The sequence below is a fragment of the Phascolarctos cinereus genome, unplaced genomic scaffold (genome assembly GCF_003287225.1).
Source record: "Phascolarctos cinereus isolate Bilbo 61053 unplaced genomic scaffold, phaCin_HiC Scaffold_2;HRSCAF=192, whole genome shotgun sequence".
Lineage (NCBI taxonomy): Eukaryota > Metazoa > Chordata > Mammalia > Diprotodontia > Phascolarctidae > Phascolarctos > Phascolarctos cinereus.
Window position 1 is genome coordinate 103,790,904 of NW_027555625.1, and position 20,070 is coordinate 103,810,973.

At 37.0% G+C, this 20,070-nt stretch overlaps 1 protein-coding gene across 1 annotated transcript in view; it reads left to right on the forward strand.

The window, feature by feature from the left end:
• CFAP36 (cilia and flagella associated protein 36) overlaps nucleotides 1-20,070 on the forward strand; it is a 37,857-nt gene that overhangs the window by 9,548 nt on the left and 8,239 nt on the right. Inside the window, exons 4-7 of the mRNA XM_020996286.2 lie at nucleotides 4,088-4,202; nucleotides 8,927-9,014; nucleotides 13,495-13,546; nucleotides 17,670-17,772. Coding sequence (XP_020851945.1) covers nucleotides 4,088-4,202; nucleotides 8,927-9,014; nucleotides 13,495-13,546; nucleotides 17,670-17,772 — 358 coding nt within the window. The remainder of the gene's footprint in view (nucleotides 1-4,087; nucleotides 4,203-8,926; nucleotides 9,015-13,494; nucleotides 13,547-17,669; nucleotides 17,773-20,070) is intronic.

A 20,070-nucleotide genomic window follows, 5' to 3' on the forward strand; every position in this document is an offset into this window, starting at 1 on the left:
ATAGACCCCTTCTAGGGGGCAGCTAGGTGGCACAGTGGATACAGCACTGGCCCTGGAGTCAGGAGGACCTGAGTTCAAATCAGACCTCGAACACATGATATTCACTAGCTGTGTGACCCTGGGCAAGTTACTTAACCCCAGTAGCCTAGCAAAAAAAAAAAAAGACAGACCCTTTCTTAGAATAGTGTTTTTCAGTGCATAAAATAAAATAGTATTACCAAGGAAACCAATTATATTGAAATATCATTATCAAAATATTTGAAAAAACAACTTTATGGACCCAACGTGTAGGAATCCCTGGTATAGAGAAAAAAAAGAAGAGGGCCAAAGGCAGAGTTTTGTTGTGAATGGGAGTAACAGTAAAGGAGACTGAGAAAGAGAAGTCAGACATTGAAGGAGAACTAGGAGAGAGCAGTGTAATGAAAACATAAAGAGGAGAGAGTAGCCCAGAAAAGAAGGTGATTGAGTGTTATATGTTGGAGAGGTCAAGAAGAATCATAAGTAAGAAAAGGCCTTTAGCTCTTGCAATTAAGAAATCATTGGTAATTTTGTAGAGGGCAGTTTCAGTTGAATGATGAAATTGGAAGCCAGATTGTAGGGGGTTTAGAAGAGAGTGAAAGAAGTAAGGAAGTAGAGACACCTAGTGTAGGAGGGATGTAAGATGATAGCTAGCAGTATGGATGGATCAGGTGAGAGTTTTTTGAAGATGGAGAAGACATGGGCATATTTGTAGGCAGTCAGGAGATAAGGAGAGATTAAATGTGAAAGAGTAGGGATGATGAGTGGGGCAGTCTGCTGGAGAAGTCTGAGAAAAAGTCTTTAGATCTGGCTAATGGAAAGAAATCATTGGTAACTTTAGAGAATGTGAGGCTTCACCTATCTTGGATGGTGTAAAGTTTGTTTTGAAAAATTGCACATTTTTTTGCCCCTTTGCTGTCCTCCCAGTTTCATGGTGTGTCTCTGCTTAGTTTTCCTGTCAAGCTTTCTTTAAATGCTAACTTTTCTCCTCTGCTTCTCACTGTTTTATTAAGTGATAACTGTTTATAATCTTCCACTGTCATTCTCTGTAAGATTTTGGAAAGGAGTTTGTATTCTAAACCAGTTGCCATATCTGTTGGTTTAACAAATAAATTTTGTGCTGGCCAACTAAAATGGTTTTTTAGGTTCTTTTTCTTCTTTTTTATGGCAATTGGTATAAATTATCTGAACTTCTGAAGGAAATTGTTATAATCAATATCTATGGCCTTTCTTCCATTCCTATTTTTTGACAAACAGTAACTCAGGTTGTTAGATTGTAGTTATTTTGCTTATCTATCATCTTTTTCTCATTTTTTTTCTAACTGATCTTTGCACTGCCAAATGTGTGATCTAACTGTGCGTAGAGATCTTATTGATTCAGGAACGACTCCCATAAAATATTAAGTCCATTAAAATATAATCTGCTATACTTTATGGTGTTATTTTTTGATAATCATGTATAGCATCTTCTGATTCTTTTCTTGGAGAAAAAAAGTATTCATGCCATGAGGCTATTGGTAGCCTATTAATATAGCCTCTCTCATTCCTGATTGCTAAACCATATTTTCCAACTTCTTTTGGTCATCTTAGCCTATTAACTGTTTTTGTGTTGAAATCATCTGGTATCAAAATCTTTGTTGATTTAATTGGGAGAGTCTTTCTAAATTTTTATGGAATTTCTCTGCCTTTTCATCCTCTGCAATAAGTGTTGGCACAAAGGTTGCAGTTATTTTCAGGATGGTCTTATGCCAATACTTTTTATGAACTTTGCAATGTGATATGACCAGATATCCTGTGAAATTATGTTTCTTCTTGCCTTTGGATGTCTGCTAAAAATCAAATTCACCTATTTATTTATTTAGCCAACTTGCTAGTTTATTTTGAAGGAGAACCTTTGTCACTTCACATCTGGACCATTTCAGTAGACTTCTATATAATATCCTTGCTTTATGTCTCTCCAATCGGTCCTTTACAATCTGCCAAAGTGATTTTCCTAATTAATTTCCTATTAAAGCCCATATACCCTGGTCCCTTCTTATATTTCCAGTCTTCTTACACTTTATTCCTCTCTACATACTTTGTGATGTAATTACATTGACCTGTTTAGTATTCCTCACACAAGACACTCCATTTTCTGATTTAGTGCACTTTTACTGGCTGTCCTCCATGCCTGAAATTCTTTCTTTCCTCATCTCTGCCTCCTAGCTTCCCTGGCTTCCTTAACTGTCAGCTAACATCCCACCCTCTTCAAGAAGCTTTCCTTATTATCCTTAATGTTAATGCCTTCTTTCTGAGATTATTTGCAGTTCTGCCTGTATATATCTTGCTAGTACATAGTTGTTTGCATGTTATCTTCTTCATTAGATTGTTAAGTTCCATGAGAACAGGCACTGTTTTTGCCTTTCTTTGTATCCCCAGTGATTATCACAGTGCCTAGGACATAGTAGGCAAATAAATGCTTATTGATTTAACTGAACTGGAGCTTTTTGCCAGGGCAGTCATTGCCCGCTGCTGCACTTTTGGGTGGATTCTGCTCTGCTTGATCTTGTCCTATATCACCTGGGTTCCTTTGCTGACCTCCACCTCCTTCAGTTAATTCTCTCCTCTCTCCCTGCCCCTGGTCTTCGAGGTTAATAAAGCTGGATCTTTAAGGCCATCTATGGAATCTTAAGACAGCCTGCTATGGTCTTTGGAGGATTAGATAATCCTATTCCAAGATGTGCTGGGAGATTACTTGTTTGTTTGCCTGTGATAGTGCTGGTTTTGTGGGCAGCTTCCTTTCCTCTTCCCTGTGAGCTGCTGGCCTACTTTTTTGTGCAGTCCTGAGGTGAAGCCACTTACTGCAGTATCTTAGTAGATTTCTTGTTCATTATTTGGTCTGATACACATTTCAGGTCTTTGGTGGAGTAGGTATTGAGGAGTTGGGCAGTATGCCTTTGTTCAGGCTGGCGTCTTGACTGTAACCTGTAACTTTTAATGTTGGAGGCTACATTTCCATTTTGAACTTGTGGTCTGTATGGTGTATGTGATCTGTAAGCTGTTGGTCCAGACCTAATTTCTCAGAAACTCCCCTGATTTTAGGTAACAGAGATAAAGGAATCCATATTGAGGTGAGAACTGATTTTGTTTTGTTTCCTGTACATCAAATCCAATTTCTCAATTCCTGAATATCTTAGTTAAATGATATTCATTTTTTTTGTTAATTGCATTTATGCCAACATAGGTAACTTCACATTTTATTTGCTAATAGACTTCTTTCAAAATGTGTTAACAGTTCAGTTATTTTGAATGACCCTCACTGTTTTTAGCTAACCTGCTAGGTTCTAGAAGTAAGCATAGCATAGTGTATGGAGTCCTGCACTTTAAATCAGGAAGACCTGTGTTCAGGTGTCACCTCAGAGCTTCAAGGTATGTCTCTGAGTCAGTTTCCTTATCTAAAAAATGAGGATAATAATAGCACCTACCTCACAGGATTGTTTTGAGGTTTAAATGAGATAATGTTTGTAAATTGCAAAATGCCTTCTAAATTTAGCTGTTATTTGTATCGATCCCAATTAGTTTTAATCAGTAATGAACAAATTACCGTAGTAGATTATAGCCTATAGACACTTTATTCCAAGTCTAATAGTTTGGTTTTTTGTTTGTTACTTTTAAGAGTATTTTGACATCTACCCAGCCTGTAACAACTCCTATGCTAATAACAGCTTATATTTGCATAAGTTTTGTGCCTTCCTCACATAAGTATTTATGTTCTTTATCTTCCTTTTCCAAATGAAGACAGTGAAACTAAGAGAGGTTAAGTGATTTGTATGTGGTCACAGCTGGTGACCTACAGAGTCATTATTCAGACCCAGGTCTCCTGATCTCAAATGCAGCTTTTTCCATTATAGTTCTCACACTGCTTCTCCTAAATAAGATCAATCCTTTGAGACCTTGTCCTTCTTATTAGATAATGTAGCATACCTTATTTAAAGTGCTATATTCTTATTAAAATATTTTTGGAGAGAAACTTTAAAATTTTTAAATTATAAATAAAATATAAAGTTAACTTCCACATTTCTTTCTGCAGGCCATCTTGCAACCAGTGTTGGCAGCTGAAGATTTCAGTATATTTAAAGCAATGATGGTCCAGAAAAATATAGAAATGCAGTTGCAAGCAATTCGAATAATTCAAGAGAGAAATGGTAAATTTTAAAAATTAGGAATTTAAGTGTTAGACGTGTTTTACAGCCATGTCTGTGCTAATTCGATTGTGATCATGGAAAAAAGTTTCTTGTACTACCAGAGTCTACAGCTAGTTTTATAAGTTGAAGTGGCACGTGATTTGAAAGTCCTTGACTTTTCTCAAGGACCAAAGTACATTAATTTTACTACAGGTGTGTATTCAATAATGCTAGCAATATTTTCCCCTTAAAATATTTGACTTCTCCATTAAAATCATACTCTCATGCTTCGTCATGCCATGAATGTGACTCTGAATTCTTAGGGATTCTGCTAACAGCACATCTGTGCTAGAAAGTTGTATAAGAATGGGCCTTCTTCCTGAGGCCTAGCTTACCTAAATGTGAGAGACCTATCACTGTAAAGTTGGCCACTTGGTGATGAAGGCCCCAGCAACTCATGAAAACTATACCAAGGCATGAAGGGGTCACAGTCTGCCTCAGTGGTGGGTATACTTGTAATAATGAAATATTTCATATGAAATTATATAATTTAGTTATCAAAATAATTTTTACAGCAGTTTGGGATGGGGATATGAAGATAGGCATTATTCTTCTGTTCCCAAGTTTCCTTGAAATCACTCCTTTTTTAAATATAGGAATAAGGTATATCTCCAAATGCTCTGGACCAGCATTTTTGTGTAATTTTTGGATTGTAGAAGTTTTGTGGACAAATTAATTTGGTAAAAGTTGGTCAGACAACCCCTTCATTTTTATAGATTTGGAAATTGAAACTCAGAAAGGTGAAGTGATTGGCCCTAGGTCATAGAGGACTCATAGAAGACCCACACCCCCAGTGGAGGAGGCAAGTTTGGTATCAGCCCATTTACCCCCAGGCCAGTATTCTTTCTTTTAAGTCATGTTACCTTTGTGCTCTTAAGTGACAGGAACTCGGGCACGAGGACTCATTGGGAGGGGCCCAAATTGTCCTCTGATATTGAATTTGAGATATGAATATAAGTCATTTCTCTTTTCACCTTTTGTTTCTGGAGCACCTTGCAGAATTGCATAGAGAAAACAGAAAACAAAAATAATCCTTCCCTTGTATTTCTCTTGTGGATTAACCTTTCTTCAGTCTAGCTTGAATGGAGAATTTTCCTTATGGAGCTGGCAACCTCAGCCATCATTTAAGACTTCCCCAGATTCTTTCATAGCAGTTTAGGAAGTTATTGAATTGGCCTCACCCTAGTTACAAACCAGTATTCTATGCTCTGGAAACAACCATGTAGTTAGTGCTACTGCTAGGTAGGGGAGGCATATACTTTCTGTTTTCTTCTTCCACTGCTGTATAAACCCATATACATCTCTCTGAAGGCTCATAAAGATATACACCCCAGGTTGGGGAATTTGCTTAATTATTTTGTGACTGAAATTTTAATTAATAAAACCTACTTTTGTTGAGTATTTGAAGTATTATTAAGTATTTGAATTAGTTTGAAATTATGTAGATGTTTGGAATTCAAACTAGAAACCCTTTTTTCAAAAATGAAATAAAAACTACAGCTTTAAATTTTAATTGAATTTCAGTATAAACTTAACCCTCCTGGTTTCTAACACAGATTATTCAATTTTATGACTTTAAATAAGGTTGTTTACTTAATTCAGATTTTTATGTTCTTACGGATTCTAAACTTCCATGCTAGCCTCACTCATTATGGGACTTCAAGAAAGAGCCCTTTGATGAACAAAATTCAGCTTCTCTACTGATTACTTAGTTCTTCATAAGTTAAGAGGTTGGGAATAAATAGGTCCAGTATAATGTTTTGACAGCCAGAAATTATTTCTTGACAACACACTGATAGTCTTACTTTTCCACTGGATCATCCATCTTACAAAGATTGACAGGGAGGAGAGAAATAATGTGCAGCTATAATAATGTGCAAATTTTGTGATAAACTTCTTTCCAGGTATGATTCTGTTGTTTCTCAAATTTTCATGATCTAGCCAGATAGAATATCCTTAGAATCACAGAACTGGAGAGTTGTAAGGGACCTCATTGGCCATCTAATCTAACCCGTAAACAAAGGGAATCTCCACTATAACTTGACAAGTTATATCTAGCTTTTGCTTACAAGCTTCCAAGGAGGAGGAACCCACTACCTCTATAGGCAACCCTTTCTATTTTTGGATAGCTCAGATTGTTAGAACATTTTTCCTGATATTAAGCCTCAGCTTTTACCTGGTGCTCCTGATTCTACCCTTGAAGGCCAAACAGAACAAGTCTAATCCCATTTCCAAATGACAGCCTTTCAAATACTTGAACAGAGATATAATAATGCTTCTGAATCTTCTTTTCTTCAGATTAAACATGCCCAATTCCTTCAACTGAACTTTATTTGACAGGTCCTCAAGGTTCTTCTCTGTTCTGGTTGCATACTTCTGTGAATACTTTCCTTCTCAAATCCTTTGTAAATTGTGCCACCAGAACTGAACTCAGTACTCCAGATGGGATCTGACAAGGGTAGTGTATAGTGTGTAGTGTGTAGTGTCACTTCATTCTTCCTAGAAACTATGTTCCTGTTGAAGCCCAAGATTGTGTGGACTTTTTGGTGGCCACTTACATTACTGGTAATCTTGAACTTGTATCCAACCAAAACCCCTTTGATCTTTTACAGAAAAAGTGTTATCTGATGTGGGCCCAGAAATGTCCAGTCTTCAACAAAAGCCACTGAGGCAGAGCCCTGAGCCAATAGCAGTTTATAAAGGGACCTCTTCAACAAATTGGACCTTGTATCTTTCTCATTATCTGGGATGACCTTTTTCTTCAGGGCCTTGGTTATATATTAATTTGGCAAGATGATGCAGAAATGATACGGATGATGCAGAGTAAAATACAGGATCTCATTGGTTGACAGAACTATACTTTGACCCTCCAGGAGAACTTACAGTTCAGTCTAGGGCTGATGAGGACTGGTAGAAAGCATCTGCCTGGGCCAAAAAAATGGGCATGGCTGATAGGCAAGGCAAGGGTCAGCCATTGGCCAAGTGTTCATGGCCATTTCCACGTGTTGGGCAATAGAGATGATGAAAGAACAGAGGGACAAAAAGAAGCTGGAGGACTCTCCATATCATTAGGACATCTCAGCCACACTGGGCTTGGTCACTTAACTCATCAGGGAAAAAGAGTAGAGGTTCTCTAGTTAGCTTGCTATGATGAAGCAAGTGAACTTATAACCCATAGTTTAAAGTTCTGGGGCCTAATATAAGAAAGAATCTGTCTAGCCTTATCTAATTATACCTAAATATTAGATATGAAAATATGTACTAATATTAGTTGGCTAGAGTGACTAAATGTATATTAATAGACAAACATAACATAAATAATCACTACCCCTATGAAATCACACTAAACTGAATAATGCTGATCGGAATAAAATAGAGGTTAAATTAATCATTTGGTATGTTAAGCATGCCTCCCCTGTTTTAATATGCTGTGCAGTTAATTGCCCAAATACAAGACTTTCTACTCATCCCACTTGAATTTCATCTTATTAGATTTGGCCCGGTGCTGTAGCCTGACAAGATTTTTTTGTATCCTGACTCTGTCATGCAGTGTGTTAGTTGTCACTCCCAGCTTTGTGACTTCTGCAGATTTGATGAGCACGTATCATCTGTGCCCTTATCCAAGTCATTGATAAAAATTCCGCTGGAGACCTGCCACGTTGATATTTGCAACTACTCTTTGAATTCTGCTTTTCAACCAGATAAGAATACATTACTTCTAGGTTTTTAGTGGCTAAGATCATATGCAATCCAACTAATCTGTAGTTCTCTATCTTCTCCACAAGGATACTTTATAAAGAGATATTTTATTAAAAATTTGGCTAAAACCTAAGTTCACAACATTCCTTTCATCTACTTAGTAATTCTGTCAAAAAAGGAAATTAGGTTAGCCTGATAAGATCAGTTCTCGATGAAACCAAGCTGTATCTTTTTAATCACTGTTTTCCTTTTCTAGATGTTCACCCGCCATTTCTTTAATGCTCCATTCTAAAAATTTCCAGGATTTGAAGTTAAAATCTTTGGCCTATAGCTGGTAGATTCTGTTAGTTTTTTTGAACATTGGGACATTTGCCGTTCTGTAGTTTTGTGGTACCCCTCCTTTTTCCATGACCTTTCAGTTATCACTGACAATTCTTTCAGGACTTGAGAGTGTAGTTTATCTGGGTCGGGTGTTGTAATATTATGGAAGTTGATAGTAATAGAAATTAAATTAGAGGAAATCTAAAATCCTCCCTTAACACATTAGAGAAATAGGATAGATACAAAATTGTTGTTTGTAATATTGGCTAAGTACACTATTCATCATAAATGCCTGTGCTGTTATGGGTGAAATGGAGTATAAGCTTCTTAAAAATAGGGATTGTTTAATTCTTTGTATTTGTATCTCCTTTGTATTTGTGCCTAGTACAAAGCAAGTACTTATTAAATGCTTGTTGAATGATTGATTTTAAAAAGTTGTATTTATGAATAGTTTGAAAATGACTAATTTAATGTTGCTGCAATAAAGCTACTTCATAATCTTTTTTAAAATTTTAATTTTTTTGCTACATCATAAAGATGATAGCTTGTGAAGTATTTTAGACTTTGACTACAAATTTATATTTCGTAATGGACTGGAATATTGACAAATGAATGTTTTAAATTTAATTCTTATTGTTTACCTTCTTCTCATTTTAATTTGATAGGTGTATTACCTGACTGTTTAACAGATGGTTCTGATGTGGTCAGTGAACTTGAACAAGAGGAAATGAAAATCCTGAGGGAAGTTCTTAGGTATTTTTCTTTAGTAATTTTATTAGTTAAAGAATTATAATGTGTGTGTGTGTGTGTGTGTGTGTGTGTGTGTATATGTGTGCACACACATGTGCATATACATGTATGTGTGTGTGTGTGTTTATACGTGTGTGTGTGTGTGTGTGTGTGTGTGTGTGTGTATGTATATATAATACATGAGAGAAGACTCAAGAAATGTGGGAATGAAGGGGCAGCTAGGCGGCGCAGTGGAGAGAGCACCGGCCCTGAAATCAGGAGGACCTGAGTTCAAATGTGACCTCAGACTAAACACGTGACACTTACTAGCTGTGTGACCTTGGGCAAGTCACTTAACGCCAATTGCCTACAAAAGGGGGGGGGGAATGGAGAAATTATAGCTTTCTTCAAGTATTTTCCACCTGTCATTATAAATATCAAAGTGATGGCTAGATGACCACTAACTGGTGAAATTGCAGCAAGATAATGGTTGAGCTAGATGACCTCCGAGTTTCCTTCCAACTCCCGGATTCTGGAGGCAGCTGGGAAAGAATACTGGACCTAGAGTCAGGAAGACCTCAGATACTTATTAGCTATTTGACCTTAAGCAAATCACCTAATCTCTGTCTGCCTCAGTTTCCTTAACCGTAAAATGGGGATAATAATAGTACCTACCTCTACAGTTGTTCTAAGGATAAAATGAGATATTATTTGTAAAGTGCTTAGTGCAGTTCCTGGCATGTAGTAGGTGCTTTATAAATGCTAACTATTATTATTATTACTTGATGGATTCGACTTGTTCTGTTTGGTCCCAGAGGGCAAAATCAGGAGCACCGTAAGGAAATTGCAAAGAAGTAAATTTAGGCTTGATTTAGGAAAAATTTCTTAATTATTTGAGCTTTCCAGAAGTAGAATGGATTGCCTCTAGGAGCTGGTAGGTTACTTTTCCATAGAAGTCTTTAATCAAGGACTGAATGACTACTTGTTAGATATGTTATTATTTGTATTCTTTTTTGAGAATGGCCACCAAAGTCCCTTCGAACTCTAGATTTCCCCAATTCTTTAAAGAATTTTGGGAGTTGGGACAGAGTCAACATGGTGGAGTAAAGGCAGAGACTCACTTAAGCTTTCCCCCAAACCCCTCCAAATACCTTTAAAAAGTGGTTCTAAACAAATTCTAAAGCAGCAGAACCCACAAAAAAATGGCATGAAACAAATTTCCAGCTCAAGACAACCTGGAAGGTTGACAGGAAAGGTCTGTTGTACCAGGCTGAGAGAAGAACGCAGTCCAGCACAGTTTGTGCCAGTGTAGACCAAGCCCCAGCGAGGAGCAGACCTCATGGGACTGAATCACTGGCAACAGTGGTGGTTTCCCGACTTCTCAGCCCACTTAGGTGGTCAGCAGGAAAGTTTGTCAGACCTGAGTGAGAGAGGAGCACAGTCCAGTGCAGGCTGCGCCAGCACAGCCCTGGCCTCAGCAAACCAGGAGCAGGCTGTGGGAGTGCCTGCATCGGCAGCGGCAGTGGCAGTGGCTACTACTATAGCTCTCAGCCCACAGACAGTAAGGGAATTGAACAGTTGGTCAGAAGGAGATTACAGGGGTCTCTAGACCTGTGTTCTTGTAACGTGGCAGGACTTTGCCCATTCTTGGATCTGGATTGCAGTCCTGGAGCAAGGAGGTGCACTAGCATAGTAGAGCTTGCAGCAGTAGTGGAAAAGGAACCCTCCTCACAGTTCCAGAGCAGAAAAGAGTGCTTGTGGTCACTTGTAGACCAGAGCACAGGCCAGGAGAATAGTAAACACCTCTCCTTAGGTCATACCATCTTGGAAGAACTGAAAATTTACAAGTCCTTAGAAATATCTCTGAAAACAGTTGTACAGAACCCCTGAAGCTTGGGACAGTTTGCCCTCCACCCTGGGAGCAGAGCCTTACCTTAACAAATACTTAAAAAGTCAAGTAATAGTCTGGGAAAATGAGCAAACAGAAAAAAAAAAACTCTGACTATAGAAACTTACTTTGGTGACAAGGAAGATCAAAACATATACTCAGATGAAGACAATAAAGTCAAAGCTCTTGCATCCAAAGCCTCCAAGAAAAATGTGAATTATTCTCAGGCCATGGAAGAGCTCAGAAAGGATTATGAAAATCAAATAAGGGAAGTAGAGGACAAATTGGGAAGAGAAATGAGAGTGATTCAAGAAAATCATGAAAAACAAGTCAACAGCTTGGTTAAAGAGACCCCCAAAAATACAGAAGAAAATAACACCTTAAAAAAATAGACTAGACCAAGAGGCAAAAGAGGTCCAAAAAGCCAGTGAGGAGAAGAATGCCTTAGAAAGGAGAATTGATCGAATGGAAAAGGAGGTCCAAAAGCTCACTGAAGAAAATAATTCCTTAAAAATTAGAATGGAGCAAATGGAAGCTAATGACTTTATGAGAAATCAAGAAATCATAAAACAAAACCAAAAGAATGAAGAACTAGAAGACAATGTGAAATATCTCATTGGAAAAACAGTTGACCTGGAAAATAGATCCAGGAGAAATAATTTTAAAATTGTTGGATTATCTGAAGGCCATGATCAAAAAAAAGAGCCTAGATATTTTCTTTCAAGAAATTATCAAGGAAAATTGCCCTGATATGCTAGAACCAGAGGGTAAACTAGAAATTGAAAAAATCCACCAATCTTGAAAAAGATCCCAAAATGAAAACTCCCAGGAATATTACAACCAAATTCCAGAGTTCCTAGGTCAAGGAGAAAATACTGCAAGCAGCCGGAAAGAAACAATGCAAGTAATGGTGCCACAATCAGGATAACACAAGATTTAGCAGCTTCTACATTAAGGGATTGGAAGGCTTGGAATAATATTCCAAAGGGCAAAGGAGGTAGGATTAAAACCAAGAATCATCTACCCAGCAAAACTGAGTATAATCCATGAGGGGGGAAAATGGACATTCAATGAGATAGGAAGATTTCATGCATTCTTGAGAGAAGATGAGAGCTAAATAGAAATTTTGACTTTCAAATACAGGATTCGAGAGAAGCATGAAAAGGTAAACAGGAAAGAGAGATCATAAGGGACTTACTAAAGTTATACTGTTTATATTCCTACATGGAAAGATGATATTCATAACTCATAAGGTGTTTCTCATAATTAGGGTAGTTAGAAGGAGTATATATAGACAGAGGGCACAGGTGGGAGTTGAATATGAAGGGATAATATCTAAAAACTAAAGTTAAAAGGTAAGAAAGGAATGTACTGGGAGAAAGAGAAAGAATGGTAGAATCAGGTAAATTATCTCACATAAAAGAGGCAAGAAAAAGCTTTTACAATGGAAGGGATCGGGGGGGGGTGGTGAGAGGGAATGAGTGAACTGTACTCATTAGAATTGGCTCAAAGAGGGAATAGCATACACACCCAACTGGGTATAGAAATCTGTCTTACTCTACAGGGGCAAGGGGCAGGAGAAGAGGGGAGGAGATAGAAAGGAGGGCAGATTGGGGGAGGGGGTAGTCAGAAGCAAAACACTTTTGAGGAGGGACAGGGTGAATAGAGAGAGAGAATAGAATAAATGGGGAGGGATAGGATGGAGGAAAATATAATTAGTCTTTCAAAACATGACTGTTATGGAAGTGTTTTGCATGACTACACATGTATAACATCAAATTGCTTGCCTTCTCAATGAGGGGGGTGGGGAAGGAGGAAGGGAGAGAGTTTGGAACTCAAAGTTTTTAAAACAAATGTTAAAATTGTTTTTACATGTAACTGGGGAAAAATAAAATACTAAATAAATAAAATAATTTGGTGGTCTGTTGGCACTTGGTCATGTTGGGCAAGTTCTTTATAGATTACAATGGGAAAACACATGGGGGAAGGAAGAGGCAGGTAGATTTTGTCAAGAAGGATGATTTCCCTCTGTAGTCAATTCAAGTCAGTTTAGTTCAGTAAACATTTATTAAGCAGCTACTAAGTTCAGTGCCTTATGATAGGTATGAGGGAATACAAAGACTGAAAGAGCCCCTTGCCTCAAGGAAGTTAAAATTTACTGGAATATTTATTCTCACTGAGGATTTTATTCTCTAGTTGACATTCACATTTATGCCTAAGAGTAGAGTAATTGAGTATGTCTCCACACAATTACAGAATCCTGGAGTTGGAGGTCATCTAACTCAGCCATTATCATTCTGTAGCATCACCAGTTAGTGGTCATCTAAGCCTTTATTTGGACACATAGAGTGAAAAGAAATTTATGACCTTTCAAGGCAATCCATGTCATTTCTGGGCATTTCTAATGATTAGGAAGTTTTTCCTTAAATTCATCCTGTATCTACTACTCTGAGAATTCCATCCAACTTAATATGATGGACTCAAAATGAAGCTAGATTTGGAAAAGAGATATTTATTCGTTGATCAGTAAATAGGTATCACTCATATTGCTAGAATAGACAACTTACATCTTTATTTTCTGCTTAAAATCGTCTTTTTGGTGATATTTTATTACAGAAAATCAAAAGAAGAATATGAGCAAGAAGAAGAAAGAAAGAGAAATAAACAGGTATGTGCAATACATTCAATGTTAAAAAAGACCATAATTCTTTACTATTAAAAATATGTCCAAATTTTTATATTCAAGATAAATTTTTTGGGGAAATACCACAGTACTTTCTCTAGGAAATTTTTGGGTTTTTTTCTCAGAGAACATTGGTATCCATGTGTAATTTTCATTTGTGAAGAATTAATCTCATTGACAGCCCATTTAAAAAGCATGTCTTAAGAGAATGGGTTACTTATACAATTGATCAATCTCATTTTTTGCCATTTTCAGTGGGTGACATTTTCTGACCTTGTACTCTTTTGGGTGGGGGGCAGTTAGTAAAAACATCCTATTTTGCACATATTTTTTCTTTACTGAAAAAGTATATGTATGTGTGTATGTGTATATATACATACACACACACACACACATACACACACACACACGCACGTACGTGCATATACATGGAGCCATGATTTGATCCATGGAATGAATATCTATCTCTGTAAGAAGATGGATTATGATGGCATTCTACTATTTTAAACCAAAATTAATTGAATCATTTACATAAAGATTCTCACTTCCAGTGGAATTTCACTTTTTTACTTTTTCAATAAACTGTTCAACATATTTTCTCACATGGAAATTTCTGATGTTTTAGACCAGAGATTTATTACCTTTTTTGTGTCATGGACCTCTTGGCGGTCATGAAATCTATGGACCATTTCTTGGAGTTATATTTTTAAATGCATGAATTAAAATACTTAGGATTACAAAGGAAACCTAATCATATGGAAAAACAGTTATCAAAATTAAAAAAATAAAAACCAAGTTCACTGAGCCCAGGTTAAGAAACCCTGTTTTTCCCTCTCATAGGGAGGAATGAAAGCTTCTTGACTCCTACCAGGATTGCATTGTACGTGTAATGATCATCTACATAAATTTTATATGTATAATAATTTCCCTTTTTATATGTCAGGTAAATATTTGTAAAAGTTATACTTACACAAATGGAATTATTATAATAAGTACTAATATATTTTTTCATATTTCATTGCCTGAATAAAAACTGTTTATCACTGTTAAAAAAAAAAGAAGCCCTGTTTTAAATGTATTTTTGATGCTAAACTAAAAAGTGCAAACAATTCTCTACTGCCCACCATTATTGATTGACATGAATTTTGATGTTTAATTTTGATGTATGAGTCAGTAATAAAGTATGATTTGGTGGGATGCAATTTTGTAGGAGGTTTGTTTTTGCATGTTCTAAGAGGCCCCAGCTTCTTTGCTGTCTGGCAGGGCAGACTGGAACATATTCGTACATATTCAGGCATGCAGAGAAACTGTCAATAAGTGGTAGACTGTTCTATTTGTTCGGTGTCAGGCATCATTTGGTAAACATTATTATTTTTTCTAATCCTGTTTTCCCAAGTGTTTTGGTCTTTGTAGATGTTGGTTTGCATTACTTAAATTTTTGGTATGCCTTGTTTCATCCGGGCAGAGGCTGTTATGTATGTGGTAAACTCACTTTTAATATCAGAAACAAAACCTTTTCTTCTCTAGTTAATTATGTGAACTCTATTTTGGTTGTAAAGTATGTGATCAGAATAAGGCTTGAACCCCTCTCCTTTGTATGGTGTCACTTGTGTTAGATTACTGACTAGCAGAAATTGGATCTCATGTTCCTAGGTAGTTCCCGTGATTTGGCGACAACAAAATGAGCACTCAGCAGATTGCTGTTTTTGCTTAATATATATGTTAGTGATACCTTCAAGCCTAAACATATTGTATAATGTCCAGATCATCAACTATAAGATTTGTCTCACATAGTGAAGAACTACTTCTAACAAAACTTGGAATTTGAATGAAGAAAGAAGAACCTGATGATTCTGATTATGGCAATGAGGCTTAGCATGAGAAGGTAGAAGACCAGTGAGGTGCTATTCTAATTTGAAATAACCTTTCCATCCTCAGAGCCTCATTTAAGAATAACATAAATGAACTTGTTCGTGATTTTACTTTATCCAGAAATCATGGTGAACTTTTAGCTTCTAGATTTAAAGGATAGACTCTTTTGCAAGAGGAGCACCAAATGAAATTCCTCTGGAGAAGCATTATGACAAGTATTCTTTGTATGTCTTTGAGGGATCTGACAGTGATTGCTCTTTGACTAGGGTTATGTCTTGGGTATACTAAACATTGTTGATTTACTCAGGAATGGGACAGAAAAAATAGCAAAACCAGGATGTTTAGAAATATTGACCCCAAAGGAAAGAAATGATTGTAGAAGGAGAAGAAAAATATGGTAAGCCAACCACTGATTAGTTCTGAAAGTATTTTCTTACTACCATTATATAATAACATGGAAATGAAAATTTTTGTCAGTGTGATGCATTAAAATGGTGCAGGTTTTCTTTGAAAAATAAATTTCTAAGAATTAATGAAGCTAAAATCACAAAAGGAATATTTGTGGATCTTCAAACTGTGGAAATGATCAAAGATGAATATTTTGAAAAAATGATGAATGGAATTGAAGTAACTGCATAGAAATAATTTTAAAAAGTGACCAAAAATTTTCTGGGAAACTGCAAGTGAGAAAGTGACTTAAGAAATTGCCGGTGATCTTCTCAAAGCCTAGAAAGTTATGGGATGTAACAATGTACTCAGGATCTGTTTCTTATATTAACATCTATACTTCTTCCTGGAAAACCTAGATGTTATCATTAATGGGAAACGCTTTTTTCGAGTGCTGCACAGAAGATGTGGGAAAATTGGGACCCTAATGCACTGTTGGTGGAGCTATTCTGGAGAGAAATTTGGAACTATGCCCAAAGGGCAATCAAGCTGTGCATACCCTTTGACCCAGCAATACCATTAGTAGGTCTGTATCCCAAAGAAATCATAGAAAAGGGAAAAGGACCCACATGTACAAAAATATTTATCGCAGCTCTTTTTTGTGGTGGCAAAGAATTGGAAATTGAGGGGATGCCCATCAATTGGGGAATGGCTGAACAAGTTGTGGTATATGAATGTAATGGTATACTACTGTGCTATAAGAAATGATGAGTAGGCTGATTTCAGAAAAACCTGGAAAGACTTACATGAATTGATGCTGAATGAATTGAGCAGAACCAGTAGAACATTGTACACAGTAACAGTAACTGCAGTGATCAACTATGATTGACTTATCTGCTTTTCTCAGCAAAATAATAATCCAAGACAATTCCAAAAGACTCATGATAGAAAATATTGTCCACATCCAGAGAGAACTGATGGAGTCTGAATGCAGACTTTTTGTTTTTTTTCTTTTTGTTTTTTTCTTGTATTTTTTTCCCTTGTATTCTCTTTCTTCTTTCACAGCTTGACTAATGTGGAAATGTTGGGGGGATAAAAGTGTTCCATAATGGAAAAGTGATATCAAATAGAGTCCAAACATGCTGGCTGACACTTGGATGTGCAAAGGGGTGTTCTGCAGGTAGAATAGAGTAGGAAATCAGCAGTAGTGATATTTTAAGTAAGTTAGGCACAATTTTGTTTAGAAAAAAAAAGATTAAAAAAAATAAAACTGTTATTCCTGTGACAGTGGTGGATGATAGACAAAATATGAAACTGTATTTGAAATCTTCACAAAAATACTATATTATTCCCCCCTATAGAGCTGATAGAAAAAACTCACTTTTTGTTGTTTTTGTCCAGAAATATGACATGTTTTGTTTTAGAAGAACCAAAGATCCATTTTGTTAGATGTTAGAAAACTTCAAGCATTCAAAGTAGTGATTTATAGACACTCTCAAGTTAAAAAAAAAGCTTAATTTTATTTAGGTTTCCTTTGTGTCCAGCTGTCAGTTTTATGGCTTTTCCTTTCTCAGTTTATTTCTCAGGTGGCCTGGGAGTATAACAGTAATAGAGCCATGAGAAATAAGAATATCAGGCATAAATGGAAGAATAGCTAATTACCTTCTCAAAATTACCACAAGAGATTCTGAAATGTTAGTAATGGCTTACAGCCTTTAAAAAAAATTATTTGTCCTTTAGCTATCCAACAAACAAGCAGTTGTTTTATATTGTAAATGATTTTATTTAAATTTACTTTAACTTATTACATTATTAATATAAATTGCTATTATTACTATTAATTATTAAGTTTTCAGATTCTGAAAGAGAAGATCCTTCAGCATATTCACCTGAAGCTGCAAAAATGAAAAAATCTCTAGGAGATGATCCAAATTTTGCTCTTACATCTTCAGGTAAGATTAACCTGTACTTAATTTAATAATCAAATACATCTTTCTAGAGAACATTAGGCTTAATCTTTCCAGTTAGCTGGTTACTTGCCATCAGTCAGTCAGCTGTTATTTGTTAAATATTTACTGTGTGCCAGGAATTGTGCTAAGTACTGGGAATAGGTACAAAGAAAGGCAAAAGTCAGTACCTGCTCTCAAGGAGCTCACAGTCTAATGGGGGAAGACAAGTAAACAATTGTATACAAATAAGCTATATACAGGAGGAGCAGTGGATAATCAACAAAGGGAAGGCATATCATTAAGGTAGTTTAGGAATGGCTTCTCCAGAAGGTGAGATTTTAGCTGAGACTCAAAGCCAGAGAAACTATGAAATAGGGATGAGGAGGGAGAGAATTTCAGACATGGGGAATAGCCAGAGAAAATGTGCTTAATTGGAAGATTGACGGAGTGTCCTTTGCAAGGACAGGAGACTCCTTGCCTCCAGCAGGGAGGCCAGTGCCATTGGATTGCAGTTTGTGGAAGGGTGGAAGGTGTAAGATGGCTAGAAAGGTATTGGGGGTAGGGAGTGGGGTTTATGCTGTGTTATGGAGGGCTTTAAAAGCCAGAGGATTACATCAGTAATATGAAAATACGTTTAAACAGGAACGTATATGTATAGCCTACATCAGATTGTGAGCCATCTTGGGGAGGATGGTGGGGAGGGAGGGGGAGAAAAATTTTAATGGAAGTGATTGTTGATAAATCAAAATAAATTGATAAAAATAAAAGCCAGAGGATTTTATATGTGATCATGGAGGCAATAGAGAGCCACTGGAGTTGATTGAAGGGGGGAGAAATGGTCACATTTGTGCTTTAGAAATATGAGTTTGACAGCTGAGTATAGGATGAATTGGAGTGGGGCTGGGGTGGGGAGGAGGACTTGAGGCAAGCAGACCAAACAGTCTTTTTCAGTATTTCAGGTGCAAGGTAATAAGGATCTGAAGAAGGGAGTGACAGAGAAGAGGAGGGGCATATGTAAGAGATTTGTGAATGTAAAAATGACAGTACTTGGCAACTGATTGGACATGAGGGGTGAGAGAGAGTAAGGAGTTGAGAGTGATACCTGGTGTCAGCCAGGGTGACTGGGAAGGTAGTAGTACCATTCACATTATTGTGAATGGGAATTTAGGAAATGGGGAAAATTTGGGGGGATAAGATAATGAGTTCGGTTTTGGACATATTGAGCTAATGGTGTTTATGAGATATCTAGTTCAAGATGTCATATAAGTAGCTGGAGAGTAGAAATCCGAAAAAAGTTTAGGGCTGGACAAATAAATTTGAGAATCGTCTGCCTAGAGATGGTAGTTAATCTGTGGAAGCTGATGAGTTCACCAAGTGAAGTAGTAGTGAGAGAGAAGAATTAGGACATACCTTTGGGGGAACACCCACATTTAATGTTATGATCTAGGTGAAGGTCCATTTTGGGTGTGGTGAATCAGACCATTATAGTCCACGTGCAGTTAGACCTGAGGCCTCCCTTGCTTTAGCTTATCCAGGAACTGAAAGGAATTGGGGGTCATTTTGAGGTGACTTCAAACTGTGAAAAATAGAGTTCTCTTAGTCCTCTGTTAAGTTTGGCCACCAATCTAGTTCGTGTGCTATGCAAAATTGTTCTTTCTGAGAGTGGCCAACCACTATAAGCCTGTATATACTAAGGGCTAGTACCCTCTTTCCTTTGGGAAAGTACAGCTAGCGGTCTGTTTGGCTGTACATTCGTAAGTCTATATTACTTCATTTTTTATGGTGCTTCCACAGGATTAATGGCAGCATTTCTTAATCAGAGGCAAGTTCCCTCCAGAGCTATGTGATGAGTAGGGAAGCTATCTCATGAGTAGGAGGCTTCCCTCCTATTTACTCACTCAGGAGTTGAAGGCCTACCTCCAGTCTATTGATACGTCCCATAGGGATGATCCTTCTTATTTCTCCTATCCCTTGGGTGGAATCTCTTGATGATCGTGTTTGAATGTTCCAACCTATTACAGTAATATTCTCCTTAGCATTATTCACCCATCTTTCATGTTCAGAGCCTCCCCCTGAGCTCCTTGTACCCTGAGAATGTTGAATTGCACAGGTCCTACTCTACATCATAAGTAGCTTTGGCATATTCTCCACTTGTTACCTGAAAAAGAGCTCATTCACTTATTACTGGAAAAACACATTTTTGCTTTATGATCTGAGAGGTTCTTCCACTTGTCTCTGGTTTGGCCCAACCAGTATGTTTATAGTCGCTCCATAATCCACAAGTAAGGAGCAACTGCACCC